The following is a 12,199-nucleotide window of genomic DNA, read 5'->3' as shown; positions in this document are numbered from 1 at the left end:
TGCAGTGCAGCAGGCCGAGAGTTCTGCGTCTCAATTGCGCTCGGTGGCCTCGGCAGGAGCTGATGGGGCAGCATAGTAGGACCGTGAGCCCTCAGTACATACCCCACCGGCAAATAGGGCGAAGGCACCCTTGGTACACGATTGTGTCAAGCAGACTCCTGTGAAGGACCGACTCCGGGACACGCGCGGTAACACACATGACGGCGATGCCTACAACGTCCTGAACTAGAAGAAGGAAGATGGTGCCACTCACGGTTACCACCCTCGACGTGGTGGACGCTACGATCGCAAGGAGGATAGGAGTCCATCACCGGAGCCTCCGGGCACCCGTGTGTTCAGCCGGGAAATCCGCGCTACTCTATTCCCCAGCACTTTCGGCAGCCCACCACACTCACCAAGTACTCGGGAGAAACGGATCCCCGGCTCTGGCTCAATGACTACCGCCTAGTGTGCCAGCTAGGCGGCGCGACTGATGACGCCGTCATATTCCGCAACCTTCCTCTGCACCTCACGGATTCCGCACGCACTTGGCTCGAGTATCTTCCAGCCAATCAGATCCACGACTGGTCTGACCTTGTCAAGACCTTTGTGGGCAACTTTCAGGGCACGTATGTGCGTTCCGGGAACTCTTGGGACCTCCAAGGATGTCGACAGCAACCCGACGAGCCCTTGCGGGACTACATCCAGTGTTTCTCCAAATAGTGCACCGAGCTCCCTAGCGTCAAGGACTTCGAAGTCATCAGTGCCTTCCATTTGGGCACCACGTGCAGGGACCTCGTGCGTGAGCTGGGACAGAATCCTCCTTCCAGCGCTACCGAGCTGTTCGACATAGCCACCAACTTCACCTTCGGCGAAGAGGCAGTTGGTGCTGTTTTTGACGGTGAGAAGGGCAAACACAAGGTGGACGCGCCCGCGGAGGGCAGCAAAGCCAAGGACAACTTGAAGAAGCCCAAGTGAGGCAAGAGACGCAAGAAGAAGGTCCCGCCAAACTAGCGTGGTCAGGGGCAGGAGGAGGACTCCGACGAGGCTTACGCCGTCACCCCCGACAACAAAGGGCCTCGAGGCCCCCTCGAGGCGGCAGCCTGTTCGACGACATGCTCAAGGAGCCGTGCCCTTATCATAAGGGGAAAGTCAACCACACCCTCGAGGAGTGCGACATGCTCCGCAAGTACTTCAACCGTCTCGGCCGCATGGATGAGGCCAAGAAAGAAATGGATGAAGAGGGCCCTCGGTGGAGAACGTGTTCTTCATCTGCGGCGGGCCTACGGCGAGAGCGCCGAGAGGTCTTCTCCGTCACCAAGGCTACGCCAGCTTACCTTGACTGGTTGGAGGATACCATCTCCTTCAGCCGCGAGGACCACCCCGATTACATCCCGAATCTAGGGCTGTACCTGCTCGTCGTGGAACCCATCATCGGCAACACCCGATTCTCCAAGGTGCTCATGGACGGAGGCAGCAGCCTCAATATTCTGTACGCGCACTCCCTCGAGCTCATGGGGGTCGACCTGGACAAGCTGCACCCTAGCATGTCGCCGTTTCACGGCGTCGCGCCAGGGAAGCGAGTCCAACCACTCGGGCAGATCGACTTGCCCGTCTGCTTCGGCACGCCTGTAAACTTCCGCAAGGAGATACTCACCTTCGAGGTAGTAGGTTTTTGTGGGGGCATACCATGCCATATTGGGGCAGCCGTGCTACTCCAAGTTCATGGCGGTCCCAAACTACGCCTACCTCAAGATGAAGATGCCGGGGCCGAAGGGTGTCATCACTGTCGGCCCGTCGTTTGAGCATGCCTACGAGTGCGACGTTGAATGCGTCGAGCGTGCTGAGGCTCAGGCGGACGACGATGCCCTCGCAGCCACTCTGGATAAAATGGTAAGCAAAGCCATGGATTCCGCACACCGACACGCAGGCAGTTTCGAGCCTGCCGAGGGTATCAAGACAGTGCCCCTTGACCCGAGCCATCCCGACGGCAAGGCGTTGAGGGTCCGCACCACCCTCGACAGCAAATAGGAAGTGGTGCTCGTCGACTTTCTCCGCGCCAATGCAGACATCTTCGCGTGGAGCCCCTCGGACATGCTTGGCATACCGAGGGAGGTCGCCGAGCACTCCCTTGACATCCGACCCAACTCCAAGCCGGTGAAGCAGCGCCTGCGACGCTTTGACGAGCTCAAGCGCCGGGCGATCGGCGAGGAACTGCAGAAACTTCTGGCGGCCGGATTCATCAAGGAGGTATTTCATCCCGAGTGGCTAGCTAATCCTGTATTACTTAAGAAAAAGAATAGAAGTTGGAGGATGTGCGTAGACTACACTAGTTTAAATAAAGCATGTCCGAAAGTTCCCTTTCCTTTGCCACGTATTGATCAAACTGTTGATTCAACTGCGGGATGCGAACTTTTATCCTTTCTTGATGCTTACTCTGGTTACCACCAAATCAAGATGAAAGAGTCCGACCAGCTCGCAACTTCTTTTATCACACCTTTCGGCATGTACTGCTATGTCACGATGCCATTTGGTCTTAGAAACGTCGGGGCTACATACCAGCGATGTATGCTCCACGTGTTCGGGGACCATATCAGGCGGAATGTAGAAGCATATGTCGACGACATCGTCGTGAAATCCAGGAAGACTGACGACCTAGTAACCAATCTCAGGATCACGTTCGACTGCCTAAGGGCCAAGGGGGTAAAACTCAACCCAGAAAAATGTGTGTTCGGGGTGCCTCGAGGCATGCTCTTGGGCTTCATCGTCTCCCAGCGAGGCATTGAGCCCAACCTTGAGAAAGTCGAGGCCATCCGGTGGATGGGACCGATCCGAGACTTGAAGGGGGTACAGAGGGTCATGGGCTGCCTGGTAGCACTAAGCCGCTTCATCTCGCGCCTCAGTGAGAAAGGCTTGCCTCTGTACCGACTCCTGAGGAAAACCGAGCACTTCACGTGGACACCCGAGGCTCAAGAAGCCCTTGACAGGCTACTCATGCCCCCATTCTCACACCACCAATGGACAGCGAGCCCCTCTACCTATACGTAGCTGCGACGACCCAAGTTGTCAGCGTGGTGATCGTTGTGGAAAGACAAGAGGAGGGTCATGCTCTGCCCGTCCAACGGCCAGTGTATTACATCAGCGAAGTGTTGTCGGAACCAAGATACGGTACCCGCAAATCCTGAAGCTACTATACGCAGTGGTCTTGGCTCGGCGCAAGCTGTGACACTACTTCGAGGCCCACCCCATCACCGTGGTCTCGTCTTTCCCATTGGGAGAGATAGTCCACAACCGGGAAGCCTCAGGTAGAATCGTCAAATGGTCCGTGGAGCTGATGGGAGAAATACTCACGTACGTGCCTCGCAAGGCGATCAAGTCCCAGATTCTGGCTGACTTCGTGGCTGAGTGGACCGACACTCAGTTGCCCCCACCGCAAATCCAAGTGGAGTGTTGGACCATGTACTTCGACGGGTCGGTGATGAAAACAGGCGCAGGCGCTGGCCTCCTTTTCGTCTCACCTCTCAGAGTACGAATGTGATATGTGATCCGTCTTCACTTTCCAGCATCCAACAACATGGCAGAGTACGAGGCTCTCCTCGCTGGCCTCCGCATTGCCATCGAACTCGGCATCAAGCTCCTCAACGTGCGGGGTGACTGTCAACTCGTCATCGATCAATTAATGAAAGAGTCTAGCTATCACGATCCAAAGATGGAGGCATACTGCAACGGAGTGCGCCGCCTCAAAGACAAGTTCGACAGACTAGAACTCAACCACGTCCCATGCAAGTGGAATGAGGATGCGGATGAATTAGCTAAGATCGCGTCGGGGCGAACCACCGTTCCCCCAAATATCTTTGCTCGCGACATCGCAAAACCCTCAGTCGATCTTAAGGATCCGGGGGACCCGGGCCCCTCGACTGCCGAGCCCTCCGACGGGAACCCCTCGGCGAACGAGGCCGAGCCCATGGAAACAAAAACCGAGCCCTCCTCGGCGGATGAGGGTGAGGCAATGCAGATTGACGAGGCTCCACCTTCGCAAGACTGGCGCGACCAGTAGCTCGACTGGATCAACCTAGGGGTGCTACCCTCGGATCGCGCTCAGGCGCGACGTGTCACCAGGCGGGCCAAGTCTTTCATCGTAATTGATAGGGAGAAGTACATGCGCAGCCCCTCGGGAGTCCTGCAATGTTGCATCCCCATTCCCGAGGGTAGGGAGCTGCTTCGAGACATCCATGCCGGAGTATGTGGCCATCACGTGGCGCCATGCGCCCTCGTGGGCAACGCGTTTAGTCAGGGTTTCTACTGGCCAACTGCGGTCGCCGATGCCACGGAAATTGTGCGAACCTACGAAGGTTGTCAGTTCTACGCCCGTCAAACGCACCTCCCGGCTCATGCTCTGCAGACCATCCCCATTACATGGCCCTTCACTGTGTGGGGACTGAACCTTGTAGGACCACTGCAGAGAGCGCCCGGGGGCTACACCCACTTGCTGGTAGCGGTGGACAAGTTCTCCAAATGGATCGAGGCGCGACCTATCATCAAGATCAGGTTCGAGCAAGCCATGCAGTTTTTCACCGACATAGTCTACAGGTTTGGGGTCCCAAATTCGATTATCATGGACAATGGCACTCAGTTCACGGGCAAGAAGTTCTTGAGGTTCTGTGATGATTTCCACATCCGCATGGACTGGTCGGCGGTGGCGCACCCACAGACGAACGGCCAAGTAGAGCGTGCCAACGGCATGATTCTACATGGCCTCAAACCAAGAATCTTCAACAAACTGAACAAGTTTGGCCGGAGATGGCTCACGGAGCTACCCTCGGTCATCTGGAGCCTGAGAACGACCCCAAGTCGAGCCACAGGGTTCAGCCCGTTCTTCCTGGTCTATGGCGCCGAGACCATCCTCCCCACCGACTTGGAATACAGGTTCCCGAGGCTCAGAGCCTACCAAGAGCAGCAAAATCAGCGGACCCGCAAGGACTCGCTAGATCAGGTAGACGAGGCACGAGACGTGGCACTTCTACACTCGGCGCGCTACCAGCAGTCTTTGCGGCGATACCAGGCGCAGAGAGTTCAACGTCGAAATCTCAACAAGGGAGACCTTGTGTTGAGACTCCGACAAGACAGCCGAGGATGCCACAAGCTCACCCCGCCATGGGAAGGTCCGTACATTATCGCGGAAGTTCTCAAGCCCGGCACCTACAAGCTATCTAACGAGAAAGGCGAAGTCTTCGCCAACGCTTGGAACATTCAACAGCTACGTCGCTTCTACCCTTAAAATTCTGAGCTCTTTGTACATGCTTTGTACCCGTATCTTCAATTTCCCGGGACAACAAAGAAATATGCTTTACTTTTAAATTTCTTGGGAGTCATTCGAACCCTCGGGGGCACGAATGCCCGCACAACACCGAGTGAGCCTCGGCAAAGCCGAACCTCCCTCGGGGGCTACACGGGGGGGGGGGGACCCCAAACGTCCCCAGAGTGTCACATTTTTTCCGAAATTTTTTTTGCACCTAAGTCTCTCGAATACTTAGAAAAACGGACGCAAGGCGTAAACTACTTTGGCACGGGACCGGCCGAGCCGTGGGACCACCTATGCCTCTGGGATACGGCATCCTCCACTCCACCCTGCGCCAAAGTAATTTATGAACACGACAATCCTTTCAGAAGTTTATCTAAGTCACACGCGAGCACGCGAGAGCACGAAAAAAATAAGTAGAGAAAAAACGACACTCGAATACACACAAAGGCCTCAAACGGCCACATTGTTAAGATTATGTCTTTATCCTTTACATAGGAAAGAAAAATCAAGACAAAAATCCTAACTAATCTACTTTGGCCCATGGCCCAGGCTATCTACAAACCGCCCTCCCTCCTCATTGTGCTCATCCTCATCGTCCTCGGCGCCGGGGAAGAGATCGCCTTCGAAGAGCCTGGTCAAGGTGGAGGCGGCGCCCTCGGCACCTGCGTCAGCCTGATCCATGGCATCGATCTTGGCATCATCATCGCCGTCGCGGACGACGTACCCCATGGCCAGCTGCTCCAAGTCGACGAGGTAATGCGTCGAGACCACGCCGAGGGCCTTCTGGACGCCGAGGCGAAGGGCGCCCTTGAGTCGCTCGACTACCCGGCCGCCCAAGGATCTCAGACGGCTGGTTACCGAGCTGCCCGACGGGCCGCCCTCACCCTCGACCTCTCGGCAGGCAGCCAGAACGGCCCCCTCCAAGTCCACGTAGTCCCTCTGGGCGGACGTGTACGCAACTTGGAGGGCCTCCATCTGCGCGGTCTCATCCGCCACCTCATTTCGCAGCTCTGAGCGGAAACAAAGATAAGTTTCGAGAAAACCGAGTTAACTAGAGCAGTTTCGATACTTACCCTCGGTGCGGCTCCTCTCCTCATTCAGCTCCGCCCGCGCGGCGTCGACCTATTGCAGGAACGCCGACACCGAGGCCCCCTTTCTTCAAGGGCGGACTCGGCGCTGCGGAGGGCGTCCCTTCGCACCTCCAGGAGGGTGTCCTTCTCCTCCAGGGCATCGGTGAGCGTCGTGATGGCCGTCTCCTTCCGCTGGAGCTCGGTGTAACACCCTAAATTAAATTTCAGCTTTAATAATAAATTTAATTGGTTTATTTAAATTTTCTAAGGATTTAATTTGCTTAGCTTGCATTTAATCTAATTTTGTTGCATAAGTAATTAAAATTTATCTTAGGTTCAACTTGTTTGTGCATTCATGCTGGAGCATTGTTTTAATTGTTTGAGTGTGGTTTGAATTCAAAGTCAAATTTGAATTTGAATTCATTTCGTTTGAGTTTAGTTTGAGTTAGAAGAGAGAAAAAGGAGAAATAGAAGAGAACCCAAACCCTTAACCAAACTCAACCCAAACCAGCCCGCGACCTACCTCCCCTGGCGGCCCAGTTTCTTTTCCCACCCGAGGCCCAGCACTCCCGCTACTCCCTCTCTTTCCGGGTCTGTCCCGCGAATGGCCCCACTCCTTCGGCCCGCTCCCACACAAGCCCAACGCCCTCAGCCCCCTTCTTTCCCTCCGCGTGAGCCCAGCAATCAACGCTCGTGCCTCGGCCTAGCTCAGTGCGCGCCCCGCTACCTCCGCTCATCCCCCGCTGGCCCAGTACAGCACCCGTCAACGCAGCACGCGGATCGCCAATGACAGCCCGGGCCCAGCAGTCAGATTCACCCCTCTCCTCCGCGCGTTCCTCTGCTCCGCGTAACATCCGCGCCTGACATCTCCGGCGCAGCGGCCGTGGATTCCTTCCTCATCCGCGCCCCACAATCTCTGGTGCCGCCTTTAATTGGCCCCCCCGTGGACCCCTGCATCCAATCTCGTCCACCAGCGCGCCCAAACCCTAGCCGCTCCGCCCATAGCAGAGCATGCGCCGTCGCAGGTGAGTCCACCCGCCCGCTCAATTACTTGCCGCCGGTGGCCCTTGGTCCGCCCTGACCCATCTTCCAAACTCGCAGCACGACCCTGCAACGATCCGCGAGATCCAGAAGTCGGGGGACCCTGCAGCGCCCTCCTTCAACTCGGACCGCGAGCTCCGCCGCCGGACATCACCGTCGACCCCCTGCGCCGGACTTCCAGCCCCTTGGTGAGCCTCTCCCCGATCTCTGGATCCTTCGGCGCCATATCCCGTACCCCGTAGACCCGCTGAGGCCGGAACGGCGCTCGCCGCCGCTCCGCCACCACCGGCGCCGCAGTTTGCCGTGGCGAACTCGCTGCGGAACCCCCCCCCCCCCCCCCGCAACCCCGCCAGAGCGCTTGCCTTGCAGGAGTCTTGCGCACCCTTTTTGCACCCTGACCCGGCACGAAAACAACCCTAACCCGCTACGCCGGCGACGCGCCGCCACACCGAGCCGCCCATGTCGGCGAGAACCCCTCTCCCAGCCCCGCAGCGCCCCGTTAAGTGTCCCAATGACTTACGCGTGCCATGGTGATGCTCCACAGCCAAGCTCCGGCCCGATTAGTGCCCTGTAGCGCTGATTTGCCCAACTCCGGTCGAGCGCCGCCGCCGAACACGCCACCGGCGAGTCGCGCCGCCGTCCGCACCCCTTTTTCCCCTGAGCCGCCCGATTCGGAAGCAGCGGCCCAGATTAGATCGTGGGCCACTTTGATATGATCCGCCAGATCTAGATCCGACGGCCGAGGATCGCGCGTACCGGTTCGGCCTGTACGTTTTGCTAAAGAGTCCCTGTAATTTTTGAGAATCAACCCGCAGTCCACTTCTTTTCAAAAGAAATTGCAGTTTAGTCCAAAAATTAGCGCTCAGCCCCCTGAGCTCCTTAGAAATTGAACCCACCATCCAGGGCTGCTGTTTTGCGAGTTAGACCCTAGAGTTGTTGTTTATTTATGTGTAGGCCCTCGGTTTTTGACCAGAACCCCCTGTAACTCTGTTTTTCTTACAAATAAGCCCCTAGAACTTGTTTTTAGCCTAGATTTTGCGTCTTAGCTCCATTTTAGCCGTTCTTTATGTCCACGCGATCGTTGTAACGCGTAGAATAGTTTTAGACTAGTTTGGTGCTCTGTTTTCATGTAATGATGTACTGTTTCTTAGTTTTTGCTAGTGTTTGCATGTATGTTTACTGTTGTGCTTTGTTCTGGCCATGTGTTCGTGAGTAGACGCTGATCCATCTGAGGGGCCCCAGTACCAGTACCCGGAGCAGCCGTATTCTGACCAGTTTGAGCAGTAGCAGGAGCAGTTTGAGGAAGGCAAGTATAACATGAACAACACCTATCACTTTTAAATATAATTTCATACTGCATTTTAATACTGTATGCCTATAAGGACTTTCCTAGCCACTTTATATCCTTTATATATCCCTTGGGTTTGCATTTTGGTTAGATGTGCTAGGTTGCTGCGCTATAACACACTTGGTCCTTTTTAATTAATTTGATTAATGGTATATGCAACTTAATTCTGAGAGTGGCCCTCTGTGTTGGCTTGAGTGGCTCACGTCTCGTTAAAATTGGTTTTGTTAGAAACATAGTTTAGTGGGCCAGCACGGTGCTTACTGCCAGGTTGGCCACTCTCCATAAGGACCGGTTCGTAGAGCGACAACCTGGGACAACAGCGCTACCACAAGACTGGAATGGGACGGTCTTGGCTGACTAATTTGGTCTTTTTGGTTTGGAGTAACTTACCGACGGGGCAAGGGTGGTAAGCTTCTATGGCCCTCGTGCTGAGTGGCCTCGTCTGTGCTTTATGTCTCGGCATATGTGCTTGACGCCCACTAGACCTGCTCCATAGTTGCCGATCTAGCCCTAGCGGTTACCCCTTACCAACGTGATCCTTTGTAACGGCCTCGTAGTGAGTTTGCTAGTCATCTCACCTAAGAAAGTGTGATGAACCTCTAGCGTAGCTCACGACTTGTGGGTAAAGATGTGCAACCTCTGCAGAGTGTAAAACTGGTATACTAGCCGTGCTCACAGTCATGAGCGGCCCAGATCCTCCTTTTGATTAGTGGGGTTATCTTCCTTTGACGAGGCAGGTTCCCCGGGTGGCTTGGTTCAGATGGTTCTCAGTAGTTCATGTTTAATCTAGATTAATTATTATGTAACTGGGTTAATGGTAATTCACCAACTTGTAGTAATTAGTTTTAATAAAATTTTGCCAAGACTTAAAAGCTAATGCAGTGGAGTCAGCCAACCTTAGAGCCTCATAGTTTGTGTTATACTTGTTGAGTACGAGTTGTGTACTCACTCTTGCCTCTTCTATACTTTTTCCTCTTGGGATACTCTACTGCTGCTCAGTTCCTGCCGAGGCGAGGGAGTTCACTCAGAGCTACCAGGAGTACGAGGACTTTTAGGCATTCGTCTCCCAGTCGACGTCCCTGTGGCGCCCTGCTTCGTCGAGAGTTATCGTATTTGTTTTACGCTTCCACTGTATCAGACATTTTGTCATTATTGTAATAAATAACATTCGCATTCACTTTATTATATCTTTTTTGTGACATGTGTTGTGATATACTGTTCATTCTATTATATATACGTGTGACTTGATCCTGGCACGTATATGATTGCTCGGTTTATGTTCTTTTATAAACCGGGTGTTACACTCGGCCGCCCTCGCCTCGAGAGCCTCATCCTTCTGCTGCAGCGCGGCGGTCAGCAGCTCGACCTCCTGGGCCTTCTGCTCCGCCGCGGCCTTCAGGGCGTCGCGCTCATCGATGGCTCGGGCTAGTTCCTCCTCCCGCGCACGATCTTGCGCCCCCAGGTCAGACTCCAGGGTGTTGGCCTCACCCAATCGCGTGATCAAGCTGGCGTTTCATTGCTCGAGCCATTGCACCTTGGAGTACTGTTGGGCCAGCTCGGCACTCTTGTCACGCGAGATTTGCCTTAGCTGCTGTGAGCTGAGGGCATGAGCGGAAGAGGCATAAACACGGCCAGAAATAAACAAGTCCCAGAGAGAAGCACTAACCTTGCTGATCTCGTAGTCCGTCGTCTTGTGAAGCTGGAAGGCGCGGTCGAGGACAGCTTGGATCTGGGAGCCAACCTCGTACTGCACCCTCCAGACCTCCTCCTCCTCTCACTCATTGCGATTGAAGTTCGAGGGGACCCCGTGCTGGACCATCGCCCCCTCGCCCCCGCGGGGAGCCTTCGGATGGTCCGGCACTAAGGCCACCCTCGGAGGCAGAGACAACGCCAGCGCCGCCGGTGGCAGTGTTCGGGGCAACCTGCTCCGGGCCCTCGGATTGCCCCAACACCACCACCTCCGGCTCCTCCTCTGGCAGCATCTCCACCACGGGCACCACGACCGTTTGGCATGCAGGGCGCTCCGACGCATCCCTGCCAGTCTCCCTATCTTCCTCGGTGCTCGTCCGGATGGCATGTTCCGCGCCGTCTCGGCCGGCACCTTCCCCGGCACCCGGCCGGGCGGCATCCTCCGCGCCGCCTCGGCGAGCCTCCTCCTCGGTGCTTGGCCGGACCCCCTCCCCCATGGCGCGCCCGCTAGCGTCGCCCGCGCCGGTCTGCGCACGGGCCATCATAACCCGGTACTGCTCGACGAGGGTCTCCTTCGCCGTCCAAGGCCCCCCACTCGGGGGCTACGGCGCCAAGTTCGGCATCGAGGTCCTCGCCGCCTTGAGGGCCTTGGAGGGTGCTAGCAAAGGGTCTCGGTCAGTGGAGACCTTCGCACTGAGCCGAGGGTGGAGAGAAATCAAAACCGACGAAAGCGAAAAGGGTAGGTGAAAATGGAAAAACAAGCAACAGAAAACTTACCCTGAGGCGGCATCCAACTTGCGCTTCCACGACCCGCTCCTCGGGGCCCGTGCCGACCCACCGGCTCCTGCAGAATGGCCGCCGGGCGCAGCACCCAGACTGGCCTCGCGCCTCAGCGGTGACGCCCGTCTGAGAGTCCCCGCGACCGGCTGAGCGGGCGGCCTCTCGACCGGCGACCGCACGCGCATGTCCTCGCCCTCAACCTCCGCCGGGGGCTCGGAGCCAATGAGTTGATGGCCCGGGGGCGCTGGGGCCGGGCAGCGCCGAGGGGTCCACCTCTCCCTCCGCCGAGGGTGAGGACTCCGGCTCCGGTGTGGAGTCGGGCGACGGGATGGGCGACTTGCCTTGCTTTTCCCGCGTCCAGTTCTCCTTTTCCCTTGCCTCCCTGTCCTTCCTCTTCCGCTCCCTGTGCTGCTTCTCAGCGTCCTTCCACTCCTTTTTCCGCTCCGCGAACTCGCGGTTCACGGCCCGGGCCTCAGGGAGCGGGGGGTCCGAGGTGTACCCCTGGCCACGCACCCCTGTGAACAGGACTTGGATTAGGAAAGGGAAAACAACATGCTCACCGAGGCTGGGGAACAAAACTTACCACTTGTATAAACCCCTCGTCAGGGCACATCGCGATCCTCTAGAGGTCTCCGAGGCCTCCTGGAGGCACGGACACTGCTCGCGTCGCCCTCTGGGCGGCCATCTCGTGAGACAGGAGCTCCCCCACCATCTGAGTACCCTCGGACGGGGTGTCCTCCGTCATCTAGAAGAGTGGGAGCCTCCTCTCCATGAGAGGAAGCACCCTCCGCCGGTGGAAGCCCGCGATGACGATGGCCGCAGTCAGTCCCTTGTCCGGCAGCCGGCGCAGCGCGTCGGTGTACACCTTGAGCCTCGCCTGGCGCTCGGGGGGCGATACCTCATACCCCCTGCGTCCAGCTTCTCCGTCAAGACCATCTCGGTGTATGCCGGGAGCCGCCCGCCCTCATTGCGCAGGTAGAACCACGCCTT

The 12,199-nt window shown here is 56.7% G+C and overlaps 2 protein-coding genes across 2 annotated transcripts; one reads left to right on the top strand and one right to left on the bottom strand.

Moving 5' to 3' along the window:
• The first annotated feature begins 1,442 nt into the window (after positions 1-1,442).
• Positions 1,443-2,010, top strand: LOC120701157. Its single transcript, XM_039985300.1, has 2 exons — positions 1,443-1,643; positions 1,687-2,010. Exons 1-2 carry the CDS (start codon positions 1,443-1,445, stop codon positions 2,008-2,010), a joined length of 525 nt encoding a protein of 174 aa, XP_039841234.1.
• Positions 2,011-5,809: 3,799 nt separating this feature from the next.
• On the bottom strand, positions 5,810-10,926 carry LOC120701156. Its single transcript, XM_039985299.1, has 6 exons — positions 10,663-10,926; positions 10,407-10,511; positions 10,043-10,223; positions 6,481-6,563; positions 6,355-6,403; positions 5,810-6,291 (listed from the first exon to the last, which is right to left on the bottom strand). The coding sequence occupies exons 1-6, from the start codon at positions 10,924-10,926 to the stop codon at positions 5,810-5,812; spliced, it is 1,164 nt and encodes a 387-aa protein (XP_039841233.1).
• Positions 10,927-12,199: the final 1,273 nt, after the last annotated feature.

This window comes from Panicum virgatum, chromosome 3K (genome assembly GCF_016808335.1).
Source record: "Panicum virgatum strain AP13 chromosome 3K, P.virgatum_v5, whole genome shotgun sequence".
NCBI lineage: Eukaryota > Viridiplantae > Streptophyta > Magnoliopsida > Poales > Poaceae > Panicum > Panicum virgatum.
This window is presented reverse-complemented; position numbering and strand designations above follow the sequence as displayed.

Bases quoted from the DNA above. Each gene is read 5' to 3' on its own strand.
- LOC120701156 (XM_039985299.1), bottom strand. From the start codon at position 10,926: ATGGGGGAGGGGGTCCGGCCAAGCACCGAGGAGGAGGCTCGCCGAGGC. The intron at 10,224-10,406 runs GTTAGTGCTTCT...CGATTGGGTGAG, and splicing joins CGGACTACGAGATCAGCAAG to GCCAACACCCTGGAGTCTGA. The intron at 6,292-6,354 runs GTAAGTATCGAA...GTTTCCGCTCAG, and splicing joins GGAGAGGAGCCGCACCGAGG to AGCTGCGAAATGAGGTGGCG.
- LOC120701157 (XM_039985300.1), top strand. From the start codon at position 1,443: ATGGACGGAGGCAGCAGCCTCAATATTCTGTACGCGCACTCCCTCGAG. The intron at 1,644-1,686 runs GTAGTAGGTTTT...ATATTGGGGCAG, and splicing joins AGGAGATACTCACCTTCGAG to CCGTGCTACTCCAAGTTCAT.